Below are 19,288 nucleotides of genomic sequence, written 5' to 3'. Positions count from 1 at the left end.
AGGCTCAAGTAATCCTCCCCCCTCAGCATCCCTGAGTAGCTGGGACTACAGGCATGTGCCACCATCCCTGGCTAATCTTTGTGTATATGTGTGTGTATATATACACATATATGTATTTTTTTTTTTTTTTTGGTAGAGACAGTTTCACCATATTGGCCAGGCTGGTCGCCAACTCCTGAGCTCAAGCGATCTGCCAGCCTTGGCCTCTCAAAGTGCTGGGATTAAGGTGTGTGCCACTGCGCCTGGCCTCCACAGTGTTCTGCTTTTATCTGCTCCTGAAAGCTGGGGTGTGCTGTAGTAAACTTAGAAACAGGAAATACAGAACAGCCATTTTCTCATGCTGATCATATTCCCTGCCAGTTTTCTACCTGGCCCACTGATCGCCTTTCCAGATGCCTTCCCAGCTGTAATAAGCCCTGTTTCCCAGGACTCAGTCATAGCCATAATCAATGTTTTCCCTAGAAATGGCTCTTACAAAGTCTCAGGAAAGCTCAAGTTAGACAACAACCTTTTTTTTTTTCAAGAGACAGGGTCTCACTCTTGTCATCCAGGCGGGAGTGCAGTGGCACAATCACAGCTCATTACCGCCTCAGCCTCCAGAGTATCCGAGACTACAAGCACACACCACCGTGCCCACTTATTTTTTTTGTAGAGATGGGGATCTGACTTTGTTGCCCAGACTGGTCTTAAACTCCTGGTTTCAAGTGATCCTTCTGCCTTGGCCTCCCAAAGTGCTGGAATTACAGGCGTGAGCCACCATGCCCAGCCTAGACCACAACCCTTATTCAGCTGGTCTGCCCCAAGGAGCCTTCAGCTAACAGAGCCAACATTGTCCTCTCCATACACTTAGGTTTGTGTTTGCTACTCGGTTTTTATATTAATGACCTTTCACATCCATTTATATGCAAAGTTAATATAAATAAAGGATGCAATTTGTTATCAATGATGGTTCATAATAATCACTTAGGCACTTGCAGAATGAAAACTACTAAGGTTTCTAGGACTAAGAGAAGAAATACTAAAGTGATACACTTAGTACCACCAAAGCCACTACATTTCTTGAGGTGTAAATTTCACAAGGTCTGCATAATTTAGATGACAAATTAAGGCTCAAATTTTAAGGATGAATAGCTATTTCATTGATCTCACATGCCTCACTAGGCAAGATTCCCATTTAAAAGGGGTAATTGAGTTTAATGGGATGCTAACTATAAGGGGCTGAGTAGGATTAAGGGAAACCAAGTCAAGTTATCCAGTCAGCAGTGTCCAGTAGAAATTTCTGTAACGATGAAATGTTCTACATCTACATTGTCTAATACAGTAGCCAAAGCCACACGTAGTTATTAAGCACTTAAAATGTGGTTAATGTGACTAGGCCACTGAATTTATTAATTTGTTTAAACAGTCACATGTTGCTAATAGCTACATTGGACAGTACAGTTCAGGTCTAACAAAGAGCCATCACAACTCCTAGGCCCGAAGAGGTGAAGTGAAGGAACAATTACTGAAAGCTGGGGTGATGGAGAATTAGAACTCGATCTTACAGGAAAGGATTACATGACAGGAGCTGTAGCCTTTGACAGAAGAATGCTGCCACTGCCAACTTGCAAACCAGCAGGGGAGGAATTGTGAATAAATACCAACTCACTCTTCTTCTTGCCCCCATTCCCCTCTGGTGCCTCTGACTGGTGGAATTCACTCAAAAAGTAAAGAGAGCTCCTTGATATAGTCCACAAAGGTCAGCCTCTTGGAGCACAGAACAGTGAAAGGTGGAGAGCACACCTGGAACAAAACATTATTATGAATTGAGGCATCAAACATTTGCTTTATTGGCACTTATAAATCTAAATAAATATGGAACCAATAGCAAAACATTTAAAAAGTATGTTGTTAAAGAAAGTCCTACAAGTGTTTCCTGTTGTTAAAACTATTCAAGTTTTCTGTTGCAATAAACAGGACAATGTTTTAATCAAACTGTGACTGTGTTCATTTCAGGTTTCCTACATGAAGAATTAGGTCAATACTATGCTCCTTCAACTATATTCAACCAAGGATCTGCATAAAACTTTTTCTAAGGTACCATCTCAAATCACAAGGCCTGGGATTGGGACATTTTTTTACTTTACTAAAGACCACTGTAACTCAATAAATAAACTTAGATTAGAAAATCAGAGGAAGACCAATACTACTCTCAGACTGCATGGCCACTGTCTTCAGCTGTTTTCTGTAATGATTGTTTGTAGGTATTTTACCAACCTTTTTCACTTTTAGCACTGAATAGTGGCTAAGGGGAAAAAAGGATGGGGAAGGGAGGAGTGGCAATATCTATAGCTACAGGGTCCTATAGCTACAGGGTCGTCCTATTTGTGGAAAACTTTATTGTCTACTTTAGTGGGTCCTGAATATAAGTCCAGTCCTTCCTGCCCAGCACTTAAGGAAGAAAGGTCTAATGTGACTGTATGGGGGTTGAAGTAGGTACCAAAGGAAAAGCAGTTCCCACCACCTCCAAGGAGCAGGAGCTGTTGCTCTTCAGGAAGAAGGATACTCGTATGGTTGTGTAACATTAATGGCCATGGCACATAGGTTGTGTCAATCTGATACTCAGAGCTCAATCCTGTAGTCAAATTGATAACAGTCACTCCAGGAAATGAGGAGGAATGAATCCAGACCCCTCCAACCAGTAACAGCTTTCCATTGAGCACATGAGCTGTGTGGGAGTACCTTGGGGTAATGGGAGGCTGGATATCTATTGACTCCCAGAGGAATCCACAAGAGGTTGGTCTCAGAAAGAGCACAGAGTTCAATGGCTCCTCAGAAGCCCCGAGACCTCCAGCAATAAGGGCTCCCCCTTGCCAAGTGCAGGCACTGTGAGAATGCCGGGCTTCAGGCACTTCTCCCTCCACTGGGATCCTGACCCAAGCCATTGTCTCTACATGTAGGAAATGCCAGTCACTTAGTACAGGTTCCACCACACTTCGACCCCCATACACAAACAAATATTCCTGATTCTGATAGGACACTTCTGTTGTTGAATGCCGCCAACAAGACAAAGTGGAATCGTCCTTTCGGCCGGCCTTTGTTATTGTCACTTTCAGATCCTGAGTGTTATTATCCTCACTATTACAAAAATGAAGCTGGAGAACCCCCAAGGCTGGACTTACTGGGGACAGTCTCCCTCCCACAACCAGAACCCGACTCTCTGAGAGTCTTGTCATGGTGTGATAAAGGCGTCCATCCCACTGAACTCCAGTCCCACAACCGCCTATTTGGCTGCATTTCCATTCAGAGTCACCATCTCTTGAGAGCAAGTGAAACTGGCTCACTCGGCAGTGCCGCCCCTCCTGCTCTCCAAATCCTCCTGCACTGAGAATTACGTCCGGGCTCAAGAGGACAGAGGCGTGGCCATATCTCTTCAGGGTTGGGACCTGGCCCTCGCTACTGACTACACTGGCAGGGAATACCCCTGAAGGCGAAGCAGGATTTAGACGAGGAAATGCCTCTGAAGATGGAAACACTAGGGTGTGGGAGAGGGTGTCTCCCCTAGAAGCTGCCAGAATGAAATAATGGGCGCACTTCAGATGCCACTCCTCAAATTCGTCAAAGGGTTCAATATTTTCCACCCGCCGGCGCTCTTCTGCGGGGAGAAAGCAGCGATAGAATTCATTCATGTCCACGGCACCACAGGCAGTCCAGCCAGCTTGAAGGAAGCGGCGCCGCTGCGCCTCCACGTCAGGAAAGCGCTCCAGGCCATGCAGGGGGGAGTTTAGCTGCCGAAAATGTTGCAGCATGAACTGGCCAAAGGCGTCTTGAGGCCTCATCTGCTCATAGACCACGAAAAGGGCATTAGGAAAACGCTGCGCTGCCCAGGCGATGAGGGCCGCGGCACTCTCCGTCTCGAGGTAGGTCAGCACCGCCTCGGCCAGGAGCAGAGTGGGTGAGTCTCCGTCGAGCCCCGCTGCGCCCAGGGCCTCGTCCACTCGCTGGAGCTGCCGCAGGTCCAGGCCCAGGATGCAGTAGTCTGCGCTCTCAAAGCACAGCGCTGATGCGGACTCCTCACGCTGGAAAGGCCCGGTTAACGCGCACAGCTCTGGCGTCTCTCCAATCCTCTCTGCTTTGCGCCGCGCCACGTCCGGGAAATCCACCTCCCAGACTGCAGCCCGGGCCAGGCGGCCCGCAGTTTTCAAGCGAAAATAGAGCGAGTCGAAGCCGGCGCCTAAAGACAAGATCTGCGCGCGACGCGCAGCAGGGGTCGCGCCAGTCTGCTCCAAGAAAGCGCGCACGCAGTGCCTTACGGCGCGTGCGCGGATGTAGTAGCCTCGGTGAATGAGCGGTGCGCGGCGCGCTGCGCCCGGAACCAGCAACGCGGCAAAGGGGTCCTGCACGTACCCGCGCGCGGCCAGGGAACGCTTGCTGAGGGCGCTGCTGTCGTTGGTGCTCTGTACCGCGCTTGCCCGACGTTCGCGGCTCCGGGGGCCCATAGCCAGAAAAGATCAGGAATGGCAGTCTGTCACGGTTGTGAGCCTCCCCTTGGTTAGCATAGTACACCCCTCATGCACCTCGGTAGGGAGAAAAATCACCCATGCTCCTGGACTTCCCCTTCCGCCGGCACTTGCGCGTCACTTCCGGGAAGAGCGCATCTCGCCAACCAGAATTGAGGAGGGTGTAGTCAGTGCTAAGTTAGCTTGCAGCTGACCTTTCTTTGATTATCCTGAGTTCCGTTTGCCTCAGAATACGTCCCGCTACCGCTGTAATATGTGTGTTAGAGAAGGCGAGTTGTCACGTTTCTACAAGCCTTTCAGTCAGAAGGGAAACCTTGCCTAATTCCTCGTAGTTGAGAAATCTCTTAAGAGGTGAGTCTGTGGGGACTGACGACCTGGCTTCCTTGGACCGCTAAGGAAGGATCTGGTAGGAGCTAAGAAGGGTCAGCACCACGGACCGTCTGTGGGCAAGGATTAGTTAGCTTCCTTGGGTGCTAATAGTTGCTGATTTGTTTAATGCTCTCACAGTTGCAAAAGAGAACCTATTTAAATCTGAAGTCACTAAGGCCAGAGTGCAAACTGAAGAAACCGACCTTTACAAATAATCTATAGACAACAAGAAAATGTCTACCCACAGATATTAGACTGTTGATTCCCTGTCCTGTGTTAGACCGACAGTGAATAAGCCACTCAGCCTCTCTTTCTCATCACACCCCCTTCCACTTGGAGAATTCTGTGGATTTTAAAGTAGTGTTGAATATGTCCCCAGAAAGGGGAGTCACTGAAGAGAGGTAATTGTTCCCTGTGATATGTTCTGAGCTTTGTTTTTAAGGAGTAAATCCAGGTTGGACTGCAAAATAATCATAAAGTTTCTAAATTGGGTGTCTGGGAGTCATCCATAGGAAACCACTTCCAGAGACATTTAGGAAATTTATCATTTGTTCACTGGGGTTTGGTGACTGACTGGCTGAAATAGAAAAGAAAATCAGATAACTTTATGGTTAACTACAGGTGGTACTGCATAATTGTTAAGAGCATGAGTTTTGGAGTCCAGCAGATTTGGATACTGGAGTTAAGAAAAAGTTTCATATTTTCCAATGTTTTCTTGTGGAATAAAATGAAGTAAGAAAGAAAAGGTTTGGATCAGGATAAAGATTTGGTAATTGAAAAGTAGCATTTAGATTTGGTGTTGAAAGACTCATTAATGACCTTAGGGAGAGCAGTTTCTGTGAAGCAATGAGGGCAGAATCCATGTTTCAGTGACTAGGAGTTAAAGGAGGTATCCAGTCTAAATTATTGTACTTTCGAGGAGCTTAACTCAGAAGGAAAAAAGGGTCAGGGCAGTGGCTAAAGAAGAATGTGGATAAAAGAGTCTTTTCTGTTCTCAGGTGGAAGCAAGTACTGCACATACATGCTGGTCCTGTGAGGGAAATCAGCCAGTGGAGAGGGAGAGGTTGAAGGAACAGAAAAAGGAGAAGATAACTCACTGGTAGAGTAACTTGGAATTGATAGAAATGGGATCCTGGGCACGTATTAGTTGTGGGGATAGAAGAATGAATCCTTTGTCTGTGACTCCTGACGGGGTTAAAAAAAAATACATATATGTATAGATAATCATAAGCTCAGGTGTGAGGTAAGGCAGAGAGAAAAAGAAGGAATTTACACCTGACGCCTTCTGTTTTCTCTGTAAAGTTGGTGGCAGACTTGTCGGTTTAGTGTAAGGTGGTTAGATTGGATGAAACATTTGAGGAGTTTGATAATTGCTTCGGCAGGGATTAGAAGAAGGGCTCACCTATGCCTGCTGGATCATTGGATCCTCACCCCTAACATGAGATTAAGTACTACTTTGTGAGGTATCTCAGGGTTGATTAAGGGGCAAATAGAAAAAAAAAGTTGAAGGACTTTGAAAAATACATAGCACTATAGAAACAAATTTATTTAATGACAAGTTCCTAAAATTTAGATGTTATGTCAAAAATACTGCTTGTTTTGCAAAGACCAGATCAAGAAAAGTAATTCAAGAAGAAACAGAATGGAGCAAAATTTGTGATTTGGATGCCTTATAATTTACAGCTGAGGGGGGGAGGTGTTTAAATCTCAATTTATTCTTATATGAAATGGGGATAATAATACCTCATGGGTTGTTGTGAGGATTTAAACAAAATAGCTATCTAAGATACCACAGTGCCTGGCTCATGGTAAGTGCATAATAAACAGTAACAAATATTTTTACTATTCTGAGTTCCCTTTTGGGGGAGTAGGTGGGAGCTTGAAAAAAGTTCCCTGGGAGACAGGATACTTGCTTCTGGCCCTGCTCTAATATTGATGAAGTATTACTAATGTGGATCTTATCCCAGTGTTTGTTGCCTTCTGTCCCAGACCAAAACCAGTCCAGAAAGGTTGGATTTGACATGGCTATTGTTGGTAGCAGTGTTTTAGGCAAGGAACAAAAAAATTTTTTAATGTGTGAAGATATGATTGCTTAGTTGCTTTTTAATTTCCGTCGGTTAACTTTGTAGCCAGTGGGTCAGTAATTTTACTCACAGCTAGTTGAAGGTCAGTCTGGAGGATGGTTTGAATGGGGCCCAAATTAAGGTCAGGATCCTGGAGTAAAACTGAAAATCTGGCCCGGCGGAGTGGCTCACTCCTGTAATCCCAGCTCAGGCTGGTGGATCACTTGAGCCCAGGAGTTTGAGACCAGCCTGGGCAACATGGTGAGACCTCATCTCTACAAAAAAATTTTTATATAAAATTAGCTGGGCATTGTGGTACCTGCCTGTGGTCCCTGCTACAGAGGAGGCGGAAGTGGGAGGATCGCTTGAGTCTGGAAGCTTGAGACTGCAGCAAGCTATGATCATGACACTGCACTGCAGCCTGGGCAACAAAGCACGATCCTGTCTGAAAAAAAAAAAGTATGTTTTTCTATTTTAATTAGGTCATTTATGTTTTTCAGTGGAGATATTAAGTGCCATTGATTAAATAGTCCATCTTTTTCATTTTTTACTATTTATTAAATACTTACTATGGCATTACTTTGAAGTGCCACGTTTATCTCATACTAAGTAGGCCTTTCTGTGGATTTCTATGGCTATGTTTAGTCCTGTACGAACCACTTTCTTTATTGTACATTTTAATATGTTGGTAACTTATTTAACCCCACTCAGTATCAATTTATTGATTTTCAATACAGTAATATTTTGCAAAGTTATTTCAAAAATTAAAGATATTATTACTAAAAGTCCTTGTCACATACCTGGTAGGTTCTGAATACATGGAAACTGTTATTCTTAAATGTCATCATCATTAATATGTGACAACTCAGAGAGTCAAGGTGGCTACTTTGAAAATCACTGAATTTCGTTTGGAATTTTATCTTCACTTATAAACCACTTTCAGGGGTGAATGGAAATTATGATTGATTTATCACCTACAGTGTGCTAGGCACTGTGCTAGGTGCTAGAGTGGTGGAATAATTCATAGGACCTGTCCTCAAGGAACTTACAGTCTAGAGAGAGAGAAAGTATATCAGTGATTGAGATATCAGTGTGATTAAAAGCTGAGTTAAAGGCAGTGACTGGCTCATGTGGGAGCATAAATGAGGGGAATTTAAATTACTTTATTAATCATCACTGCCACTTTGCATTTTTAATCCCATTGTTGTAAATAAAGAAACTGAAGCCATGAAGGTAAGTGACTAAGGCCACATAGCTTCTGACCTATAGAGCTGGTAAAAGGACAAACCTAGGTCCATCTGACGCCAGCACCTCTGTTCTTCCTTTATGTATTTCCAACAATTCAAAATTTTAAATTTTATTTTTGGCCGGGCATGTTGGCTCATGCCTGTAATCCTAGCACTTTGGGAGGACGAGGCGGGGGAATCACTTGAGGTCAGGAGTTCGAGACCAGCCTATCTCTACTAAAAATACAAAAATTAGCCGGGTGTGGTGGCGTGCACCTGTAATCCCAGCTACTTGGGAGGTTGAGGCAGGAGAATCGCTTGAACCCAGGAGGCACAGGCTGCAGTGAGCTGAGACCATGCCAGTGTACTCCAGCCTGGGTGACAGAGGGAGACTCTGTCTCAAAATGTATATATATATATATCTCCAAAGTAGGCCTTATAAAATTTTGAATTTTGAAGTCATTGTGTAGAAGGTGCCAATAGTTAAGGAATACACTCTACTAAATGTCAGGTTTTAGTACACCTCTTACAGGCTTGAGGTCTTTTCCTGTTTCCAGTTTATGTTGTTTACTAATTATTTGCCCACCTTAGACACACTTAAGTTAGTTTTAGAGGGGTTTTTGCCTTTTAAGGAGAAAATTAGCAAAATCCTGTTCCTTTCCTTTTATGTTAACATCTGAAAATATTAACATTTGTTAAAATAGGTGAAGCTGAACCCAGATCTACACATACAGCTAATCTTATCAAAATGTGTGAAAGTAAAGCAATCTGAAGGAAATTCAGTACCATCCAATGCACTGACTGAAATATATCACATTGCTCATACCAAGAATAAGAGTGGAGAACGACCATTTTTTTCCTGCTAAAATGATGGAGGCAGAAGAGCAACAGCCATGGAAGACAGACTTCTATTCTGAATTGCCAAAAGTGGTGAGAATTCAACTACAGAAATCTTGAGTGGTTGCTAATTGTAATGACTTTTATGTTGCTTCTTTTCATCAAAGTAAATTTTGGCTGGGTACAGTGGCTCATGCCTGAAATTCCAGCACTTTGGGAGGCCAAGGCGGTTGGATCACCCGAGGTCAGGAGTTTGAGACCAGCCTGGCCAACATGGCAAAATCCCATCTCTACTAAAAATACAGAAATTCGCTGGGCTTGGTGGCATGCCTGAAGTCCCAGCTACTCAGGAGGCTGAGGCAGGAGAATCACTTGAACCTGAGAGGCGGAGGTTGCAGTGAGCTGAGATCACACCAATGTACTCCAGCCTGGGTGACAGAGTGAGACTCCATCTCAAAAATAGAAAAAGTAAATTTTGTAGGCAAAATTTGTAAACTTTGTTATGTAGCTAAATCTGGTAAGCAATTTGCCTAGTGCGAACTACAAACATCAAGTATCTGGTATGATGCTATGAATCTATTGGATATTTGGTAAGTTTTACTGGTTGTATCTCTTGTCTTAGGAACTTCATGCCCACTTGAATGGATCCATTAGTTCTCATACCATGAAGAAATTAATAGCCCAGAAGCCAGATCTTAAAATCCATGATCAGATGACTGTGATTGACAAAGGAAAGAAAAGAACTTTAGAAGAGTAAGTGTGGGGAGGTTGTGGGTATACTCCTTTTTTTCTCTATCAGTATTTTGAGATTTTAAGTAGTATGTAAGAATTCAGATTTTAGTAGTTAACAGAAATGGGGTTGGCATCTGGCATGAAGCAAATATCTTAACATACAGCATTTCTTTCCAGCTGTTAGACTGTTGACAGTATTTCTAGTGATTTCTGTTGTTTGTGAAGTTATAATATATTGGGATATTCTTTCTTTTGGAGACAGGATCTCACTTTGTTGCCTAGACTGGAGTGCAGTGGCATGACCGCAGATCACTGCAGCCTCGACCTCTGGGGCTCAAGCAGTCCTCCCACCTTGGCGTCCCAAATAGCTGGGACCACAGGGGCACGCCACCATGACTGGCTAATGTTTTTTGAATTTTTTTAGAGATGGGGGTCTCCCTGTGTTGCCCAGGCTGGTCTCAGATTCCTGGGCTCAAGCTGTCCACTTGCCTTGGCCTCCTAAAGTTCTGGGATTACAGGCATGAGCCATCATACCCAGCCTGGGGTAGTCTTTAGATTTGAAAATATAGGCATATTGAATTTCCCCGTGTCAGGGGTGGGTTGGAGAAGAGGTACTATTATTTCCCACTTAAAAATATCAGTAATGTTTTATTTTCAGTCATTTGATTATCTTTCCAGATCAATGTAATTTTTGAAACATCTATTCCGTTGTTGTTTGTAAATATAAATGCATATTTACTATTAGCCTAAAATTTAATTCATTCAGTTAGTGAGTTTCTTTGATGACTAGAATATGTTAAAACTTTTCATTCACGTTGCAGATGTTTCCAGATGTTTCAAACTATTCATCAACTTACTAGTAGCCCTGAAGATATTCTAATGGTAAGACATGAACGCATTTTTAGAATGGTTTAAAAATTATGAAGTAATTTCCTTCCATGACTGCACATGACCTTTCATTTTGCTCTCATTAAGAGTGATGAAAAATGTCTTCTCTATTAAGGCAACTCTTTTCAAAACCGATGTAAGACATTTGCCTAAGAGCTAGCACAGAAAGACTGTGTTTCTTGTAAAAGATATGAGGAAAGAACCAGGAAGAGCATCTTCTATAGGATAGAGGACAATATGGAAGAGAAAATTTGGTCCTGTTTTTCATATATAACATACATATATGAAATACTAGACCACAAAAGGAGATATCCTTAATAAGGCATTGTCTGTGTTACATAGGAGACTTACTTCATGGGTGGACATTACAGAGAAGGAAGAAGTTCACGAAGAGCTTAGAGATTAAGTGATTAATCCCTAGGGAAATTGTGCCTTCCCTCTGAGGGCACAAAGGATACCACTGTGTTCTCTTATCTGAAGCTCCATTATACTAGAGTCTGACATGGAAGATTGTCTTCTGTATCATTGATCTGACTAGGATGGCATTTTAAAATGTTCTCTTTCTAAATGGAGAGAAGCAAAATTGTGTCAGTGATCCTAACCAGTAGTAAAAAAATGCAAAGAAAGTATAACCTGTGTTTCTGGAGAGGTAACTTTTGACTGATCAAGCAAAAGTTTTCCTCTTTGGTAAAGACTGATCTTCGTGATAAGTGGTAAGTAAATTAATCAGCTTTTAGTTTCGTTCAACAAAAGTTGACTGAGTGTCCACAGTGTTCCAGGCACTGTGGTAAAGTCTTAGAGAGATTGACACAGTTTCTGCCCCTGAGGAATTTATAATTAGGTTGGGGAGACAGACCAATAAGCAGATATTGCAACATAGTGTAGTAAGCTCTGTGCTAGAGACACACATAAGGATTTATAGGGAGCCAAAAGGGCATTCTCTAAGCAGCGTCTCAAAAGATATCATTGAACGTTGCTAAGAACGTCCACCACAGGGGCTCTGATCTCACTTTGTTGATGAGTGTTGTAGAGCAAAATGATGAAATTTAAATTTTGACAGTTTAATATTCTATGGGTATAATAATGGCGTGCTCGTTGCTACATTCATTTCACAATGAAAGTTGAAAATCTTTATTAAATTCGGTGAGAAATAAGATTCTGTGCATTTGACCTAGTGCTATTAGGTGGTTCAGAGGGTGACAGTGGGGTGCCCTATATAATAAATGAAATGTCTATGAGAGTAAACTAAGAGATTGATTGTAAATGTAGAACTGAGTGTGAGGGAGATCACTGAAAACTGCAGTCAAGGTGACCTGGGTATAATCTCAAAGAGAGGATTGGAGTGTGGCTGAAAAAATGATACTCGTTATTACATGTACCAGACATTATCTTAGGACTACTTTCAGAAGTAGGTATTTTTATTGTTCCTTTTTTGTAGATGAAAAAATAGGCTTAAAGAGGTTAAGTGTAACTTGCTTAAGATCACACACACAGAGTAAGTAGTGCACTATCTGGTCGCAGAGCTCGTGCTCTTTCCCATTTAAGCTTATACAGTCTTAGGTTTGAGTAAGTAGGAACTTCACTAATTGTGATGTACTTTGCCTGGAAAAAGAATTTGAATAGATACTCTCAGTCCAGCGCATAGGAGAGGAAAGCCCAAAGAGGTGTCCTCAGTACCTACTGCACTACCTGCCACACATCACAGAAAGGGCTAAATCTGGCAAACACAGATGTGGACCCCAGGGAAATGTTCTTGGATGTGGGTTAGGGATGGTTCTGTAGGCTTCACTGTGGCCTAGATAAATCTTCCTCCCTTTAGCTCTTGCTCCATACTTGTTAGTTTTTCATTGTTCATTTGGTTTTACAGGTACCTAGCCACTCAGAAAGAGGGAGCCTTGGATAGTAGTCACTTTAAAGGACTACTATTTCAAACCCTCACTTCTACCCTATTCCTCATTATCAAACAGGTTTCTGCATTAGTCTCATGTGAGCTGGGGTAGGTGAGTGTGGGTCTATTCTGTTCTGGGGCAATGACAAGATCCAGGTTCCTCAACCTATTAATACAAAGGTGAGGTCACAATTTCACAGTGTCAATGACAGCAAGAGGGAGTTCCTGGAGTAGCAGTGCCATGGGGCCAATGCCATGAATGATGGCATGGAGGTTGCAGTATCATGCTCGTTGGTGGAAGAGCAGTAGTATCTTGCTTGGTCCAGGAGTTCCATGGATTTAGATTGCTGATGTATTATCTTTGGCTATATTCTCAGAATCTGGGTCTTTAGACCTCTTGATGAAACTGAGATACCCATTCCGCTTACATTATAATAAGTTCGTTTTTGTCTTTAGTGAAAAAAAAAAAGAAGAGGCCTACAACTTGGATTGCTATCAATTCACCAACGTAGTGCCATACTGTTAGGCACTGTCTGTACAAACAGCCAGCCCCCGTTGCTTTGCCAGGATGCTGCACTCGCATGCCTGTGTGCGTGTAGTCAAAGCAGGTTAAGATTAGGATACCAACTGAAAGGACTAATTAGGGCAGTTTGTCACAGCTTCGCCAACCTAGCCTTTTTTTCTTGTAGATTTTTTAGGATTGAAGGCAGAAAGGAAAAACATGACTTCAGGAACTTTTGGATTATGAGATTTGCACTAAATTGGATACAGTTTTACTCATATTTATCACCTACTTTCTTTGCCCTAAGTACTTCTTGAGAAAATTTAACACTTCCAGAATTTATTGAAAAATGTAACTTATTCCTAAATAACTTGAATAAAAACCTTAAGCCATGACTTCAAATAGCACATCAGTAATACCTAATTATTTTTGCTGTTTATTTCTGTATGTGCATTTCCTAGCAGTCTACACATATAGATGGTTCCAACTGGTTTTAGTTTTGCGCCATTTCTCTATTTTATCATTCTGCTATTATAAATACTAGGAAATAAATGTTTAAAAGGAGGGAAAGAAACAAAAAGTGTAGCTGATGTACAGATTGGGATTGAACGTGGGAATGAGGGGTGATGGGAGTGATTGTAAATATTGCAGCCCTGCATAGTCTCCATCAGGGATGTGACAAAGTGGATAATCTCTACCACGTGAGAAACTTCCAACATTTCTTGCAAATCAAATTTAGTGAATAAAATAAAGCTGTAGCACTTGGCATATTCATTGGGACCCTTACACAAACATTATCAATATTGTGTACATTATCTTTATTATCAGGTCACAAAAGATGTCATAAAAGAATTTGCAGATGATGGTGTCAAGTACCTGGAACTAAGGAGCACACCCAGAAGAGAAAATGCTACCGGTAGAATTTATACTTCTCAGCAAATGTACTGTCCTTTTCCTATGTGCTTTGATCACTCACACGCTTGTGAGTGGGAATATGAAGCACTAACTTTTACACTATTGTGTTGTTCTGTATTTCATTGAGCCTTTAGTCAACAGTCCAAGTCCTCTCTCTGATGTACGTTAATGATGTTCATTTTGTTTGTTTTAGAGACGGGGTCTTGCTGTCTTGCCCAGGCTGGAGTGCAGTGATGCAAACAGCTCACTGTAACCACAAACTCCTGGGCCCAACGATCACCTCAGCCTCTATAAGTGCTGGGATTGCAGGTGTGAGCCACTGCACCCATCCTGATGTACATTATTAATGAGTGAGTTGTTCTTAAGTAAAAAGTAGTAAAATTCCAGTCAGGCATTATCTGTTTAAGGAAGGAAACAAAGGCCTGCAAGTTTCTTTTGTTCTTCCTTGTTTAGTTGTTTTCACTCTGAGAAAAGGATACCTGCTCCTTATGTTTGCATTGGCACAAGCAGAGGCTGATTCTTGCTCCCTGCATCACGGGCACTTGTGAGACAATGTTGTTGAGTGGATGCAGAATCATGTTTTGTGGTAGTTACTAAAATTATTCATTCACTTCTCAGGGAATAGTTTCTTAGGCCAGGAGCAAGCTGTGATGTGGTAAAACCTCTTTGGATAGAAATGAGATCTGGCTATGGTCTGGAGGAATTTCCTGAGATCCTCCCTGTATAATCAGCATCAGGAGACATTGGGGCCCTCTTAGTGCCTTGTTTATGACCCAAAGAGACCTAGGTCATCTTGTTTCCTGATATGTGTAGCTTAGTAATCATTTGGGGGTAAAATTTTTGAAACTATTATTGTAAAGTATAAGTGTTTACATAAGATAAGGAGAAGGCTCTCATCTTGTATTTTTGGACCGTAGAATCAGTTCCACGTTGTACTGGTGAGAGTAGTGAAAGGGAAGGAGAGAAGAGCTAACTCTAGGGCTCTTTCGATGGAGTTCCAAAAGAAGGATATTAACCTAAATATGCAACAGTAGAGGAATGGTTAAATAAAGGCTAATGGAATATTAGACAACTATTAAAAATACTGGTGAAGACACTTTAATGACATGGGGAAATACTCAGAATCATATTAAATGACTGAACTGGGTACATATATACCAGTAGTATCTCCTCTATTTAAAAATGTGTATATGGGCAGAGTGCAATGGCTCATGCCTATAATTCCAGCGCTTTGGGAGGCTGAGGCAGGAGGATCACTTGACGCCAGAAGTTCGAGACCAGCCTGAGCAATGTCGTGAGACCCTACTTCTGTGGGCTCCAAGGGCTGCAGTGAACTGTGATCATGCCACTGCCCTCCAGCCTGAGCAACAGAGAGACCTTAAAAAAGGTCTCTTGAAATAATACATAGAAATAAATGTATATATGTGTATTTAAAAAACAGTAGTTACCTCTCGGTGGTGGGGTTATTTTTATTTATTTATTTATTTTGAGACAGAGTCTTGCTCTGTCACCCAGACTGGAGTGCAGTGGTAGATCTTGGCTCACTGCAACCTCCGCCTCCCAGGTTCAAGTGATTCTCCTGCATCAGCCTCCCGAGTAGCTGGGATTATAGGCACCTGCCACCACCCCAGGTTCATTTTCATATTTTCAGTAGAGACAGGATTTCACCATGTTGGCCAGGGTGGTCTCGAACTCCTGACTTCAAGTGATCGGCCTCCCAAGTTGATGGGATTACAGGCATGCCACCACACCGTATTTTATTTTATTTTATTTATAACTTTATGTATTTTACCAGAGACTTTCCACCAAACATAAGCATTTTATAATCTGGGTGAAAGGGTATTTTATTTTTCCCAATGTAGCCTAAAGAAAAAGAAAAAAAGGTATTTGACAGGAGGTTGCTCTGGAGAGTGCTCTTGCACATCGCCCCAGAGAGCAGAGCACTCATACTTGGAAGAACATGCCTGCTTCCCTGGATGAGAAACACTAAGCCCGAGCAGGATTGAAGGGAAAGGAATCCAAGTTAGGACTTTTTTTCTGGACCAGGAGAGAAAATGTCCCTTTAAAAAAAAAAAAAGCAGGACGGGTGTGGTGGCTCATGCCTGTAATCCCAGCACTTTGGGAGGCCAAGGTGGGCGTATCACTTTCAGCCCAGGAGTTTGAGACCAGCTTGGGCAACATGGCAAAACCCTGTCTCTACTAAAATTCCAAAAACTAGCCGCACGTGGTGGTACACGTCTGTAGTCTCAGCTACTCAGGAGGCTGAGGTTGCAGGATGGCTTGAGCTTGAGACAAAGGTTGCAGTGAGCCAAGATTGTACCACTGCACTCCAGCCTGGGTGACAGCCAGACCTTGCCTCAAAAAAAAACAAAAAAAAGTCTTTATTTTTTTCATTTCATTTCTGTAGCACTTCATTTTCCCCCAATTTTATTAAAGTATAATTTGCATTTACTCAAATATACCCATAAGGGCCATGTTTTCACTCATCTTTAACCATGCCCTTGTCATAGCATAAAGTGAAAATGTACTTGTTCATATAGGATTGCTGAAGGTGAAGGATGAAATCGTTGATGATCTCTTTACATGTATTTTCTATGTGTCCTTTCCAGGAATGACTAAAAAGACTTATGTGGAATCTATACTTGAAGGTATAAAACAGTCCAAACAAGAAAACTTAGACATTGATGTTAGGTAAGAAGATTCTACCTTAGTAGTTAACATTTACAAAACCAGAATGTTAATTTTTACTGTTTTGATCGTGGGTGTAATGGATTTTTTAGAATTAATCATTCATTGATTTATACAATAGAAAATAAAATCAAGAACGCTGTTGTTTAAAGTGAGAACACAATTCTGAATTTATTCATAAGGCAATATAATCCTGAGTATTTTTACATGAGTAAAGTATGGTGTTCCTTTGCTGTTAAGCTAAAATGAACTTCTTACTGTGGCCTAAAAGGTCCCACATGATCTGGCTGCCCCTGTTACTTCAGCAGCTCATCTAGACCACTCCTCCTCCATTACTGTGGGCGTACTGTCTCTTCCTAAAATAAACAAGAAAACTGTCCCCCTTCAGCACCTTTGTTTAGTATTCCCCAGAACACATTTCTACGAGATTCCTGCCCAGCTGGCTGGCTTATTCTCATTATTCAGATCTCAATTTGGCTGTTACTTCCTCAGAGGGGCCTTGCTTTACCACTCTGTCTAAAGTGCCCCGCTAATCCTCTAGTCACCCATCTATTTCCTTTATGGCATTATTTGTAACAAGATAAGGAATTATCTTGTGTTAGTTTGTATGTATGCCCACCCGCTAGAGTGTAAGTGTCATGAAGCCAAGGACCTTGTTTTATGATTCACCACTACATCTTTAGTACTTACCATAAAGTAGGTACATAGTGTGCTGCAGCCGCTGCCACCGATTCCAGATCTCATTGCCGCGTGTCCCGGACGACCGCCTGACGTGCATTCCCGATTCCTTTTGGTTCCAAGTCCAATATGGCAACTCTCAAGGAGCGTGATTCATAATCATCTAAAGGAAACGAACAGACTCCCCAGATAAATACATTGTTGGGGTTGGTGTTGTTGGCATGGCCCTGGCCATCATGCCTTAATGAAGGACTTGCAGATGAACTTGCTCTTGTTGATGTCATCGAAGACAATTGAAGGGAGAGATGAGGATCTCCAAATGGCAGCCTTTTCTAGAACACCAAAGATTGTCTCTGGGAGAAGACATAAGTGTAACTGCAATCCAAGCTTGGTCATTATCACGGCTGTGGCACATCAATAAGAGGGAAAAAGCCGTCCTTAATTGGCCAGATGTAACGTGAACATCTTTACATTCATCGTTCCTATATGTTGTAAAATATAGCGAACTGCAAGTTGCTTATTGTTTCAAATCCAGTGGAGTCGTGACTACGTTGGCTTGGAAATAAGTGGTTTTCCCAAAAACCGTGTTATTGGAAGTGGTTGCAATCTGGATTCAAGCCAGATTCCGTTTACCTGATGGGGGTAAAGACTGGGAGGTTACCATTAAGCTGTCATGGGTGGTCCTTGGGGAACATGGAGATTCCAGTGTGCCTGTTTGGAGTGGAATGAATGTTTGCTGGTGTCTCCCTGAAGATTCTGCACCCAGATTTAGGGACTGATAAAGATAAGAACAGTGGAAATGAGGTTCACAAGCAGGTGGTTGAGAGTGCTTAGAGGTGATTCAAACTCAAGAGGCTACCACAGCCTGGGCCATTGGAGCTCTCTGTATGTCAGATTGGCAGAGAGTATAGGGATGACAGGAATCTTAGGCCGGTGCACCCAAGTTCCACCCATGATTAAGGGTTCTCTATGGAAAAAGGATGATGTCCCTTCCTTAGGTTCTCCGCATTTTGGGACACGGAATGGAATCCTCAGACCTTTGTGAAGGTGACCTCTGACTCCCCTCGAGGAAGAGGCCCGTTTGAAGAAGAGTGCAGATACGCTTGGGGAATCCAAAAAGAGCTGCAAATTTTAAAGCTCTGAGTCTAGCATTTCACTGTTAGGCTACCACAGATTCTAGTTGGAGGTTGTGCATGTTTTCCTTTTATCGATTTGGTAATTAAAGCAGTAATATTTTAAGATGGACCTGGGGAAAGGAATTAAACTCCTGAAGTTAGAAATAGGAAGGTTGTGAAATCCACAGCTATATCCTGATGCTAGATGTTATTAATCTTGTGGTAGTCCTAAAACTGGTTAGTTGAAATAGTCTGACGCACCACTGCCAATTCTGTACATGCTGCAGTTTGCCCCTTGAGCCAGGTGGATGTTTTACTTGTGTTATATATTCCTGGGCCACTTCACTGAACATGCCTAGTCCCCACATTTTTCTCAGTCAGTCACAAGATCCTGGGATCCAGTTGTATAAATCCAGTATCGTATGTCTTGTGCGTAATTGTTCCAAAGGAGCTTATTTTGTGAACTATATATATCAGTAGTGTACATTACCATATAACATAAAAAGATCTACATATAAACAATACAACCAACTATCCAAGTGTTATACCAACTAAAACCCCCAATAAACCTTGAACAGTGAAAGAAAAAAAAAAAAAAAGTAGGTACATAGTATGGGCTCAACAAAGCCCTAAATGAAGAAAGAAAAAAAGCTAGCTGTATAGTTTCAGGCTGTAAGACTCTAAAAATTAAGCTTAACTAAACTAATAACCCCAATAAAAAACCAAGCAGAAGACAAGAATAGAATGCAGAGAAGAAGACATACAAAGAGCTGGTAAATGTATAGAAATACATAGAAAACTACTTATCTCATTAATCATATATTACAATACTGTTTCCATAGGCTAAAAAAAAGTAATAGCAAGTGTTTGTAAAGTTACACACGGCTG

General features: G+C 42.1%; 3 protein-coding genes across 9 annotated transcripts in view; 1 reads left to right on the top strand and 2 right to left on the bottom strand.

The window, feature by feature from the left end:
* TGM7 (transglutaminase 7) overlaps positions 1-1,719 on the bottom strand; it is a 44,153-nt gene extending 42,434 nt beyond the window's left edge. Inside the window, exon 1 of the mRNA XM_017856489.1 lies at positions 1,649-1,719. Within this exon, the coding sequence (XP_017711978.1) occupies position 1,649 (1 nt within the window). The 5' untranslated portion in view covers positions 1,650-1,719. The remainder of the gene's footprint in view (positions 1-1,648) is intronic.
* On the bottom strand, positions 714-4,606 carry LCMT2 (leucine carboxyl methyltransferase 2). 3 transcript variants are annotated; one of them, XM_017856647.1, is made up of 2 exons: positions 2,480-4,606; positions 714-1,782 (listed from the first exon to the last, which is right to left on the bottom strand). In XM_017856647.1, the coding sequence occupies exons 1-2, from the start codon at positions 4,476-4,478 to the stop codon at positions 1,700-1,702; spliced, it is 2,082 nt and encodes a 693-aa protein (XP_017712136.1). In that variant the 5' UTR covers positions 4,479-4,606; the 3' UTR covers positions 714-1,699. The 3 variants fall into 3 exon arrangements, with proteins under 3 accessions (XP_017712136.1, XP_017712220.1, XP_017712063.1); XM_017856731.1 differs by having other exon boundaries at positions 2,722-4,606; XM_017856574.1 differs by lacking the exon at positions 714-1,782 and having other exon boundaries at positions 1,806-4,606.
* Positions 4,363-19,288, top strand: part of MAPDA (N6-Methyl-AMP deaminase) — a 34,203-nt gene continuing 19,277 nt past the window's right edge. For 2 of the 5 annotated variants that reach the window (XM_017857869.1, XM_017857650.1), the window contains exons 1-6: positions 4,761-4,850; positions 8,862-9,087; positions 9,617-9,747; positions 10,548-10,608; positions 13,833-13,920; positions 16,529-16,610. In XM_017857869.1, coding sequence (XP_017713358.1) covers positions 9,025-9,087; positions 9,617-9,747; positions 10,548-10,608; positions 13,833-13,920; positions 16,529-16,610 — 425 coding nt within the window. In that variant the 5' untranslated portion in view covers positions 4,761-4,850; positions 8,862-9,024. Of the gene's footprint in view, positions 4,851-5,866; positions 5,968-7,374; positions 7,391-8,861; positions 9,088-9,616; positions 9,748-10,547; positions 10,609-13,832; positions 13,921-16,528; positions 16,611-19,288 lie in introns of those variants that run through there. The other 3 variants (XM_017857720.1, XM_017857795.1, XM_017857924.1) reach the window with 3 other exon arrangements.

This window comes from Rhinopithecus bieti, unplaced genomic scaffold, assembly GCF_001698545.2.
Source record: "Rhinopithecus bieti isolate Rb0 unplaced genomic scaffold, ASM169854v2 scaffold_495, whole genome shotgun sequence".
NCBI classification, from domain to species: Eukaryota; Metazoa; Chordata; class Mammalia; order Primates; family Cercopithecidae; genus Rhinopithecus; species Rhinopithecus bieti.
The sequence above is the reverse complement of the archived record's forward strand: the minus strand, read 5'-3'. Positions and strand labels throughout refer to the sequence as shown.

What these genes read in the sequence shown, in the direction of transcription:
- LCMT2 (XM_017856574.1), bottom strand. Translation starts at nt 4,478, where the DNA reads ATGGGCCCCCGGAGCCGCGAACGTCGGGCAAGCGCGGTACAGAGCACC.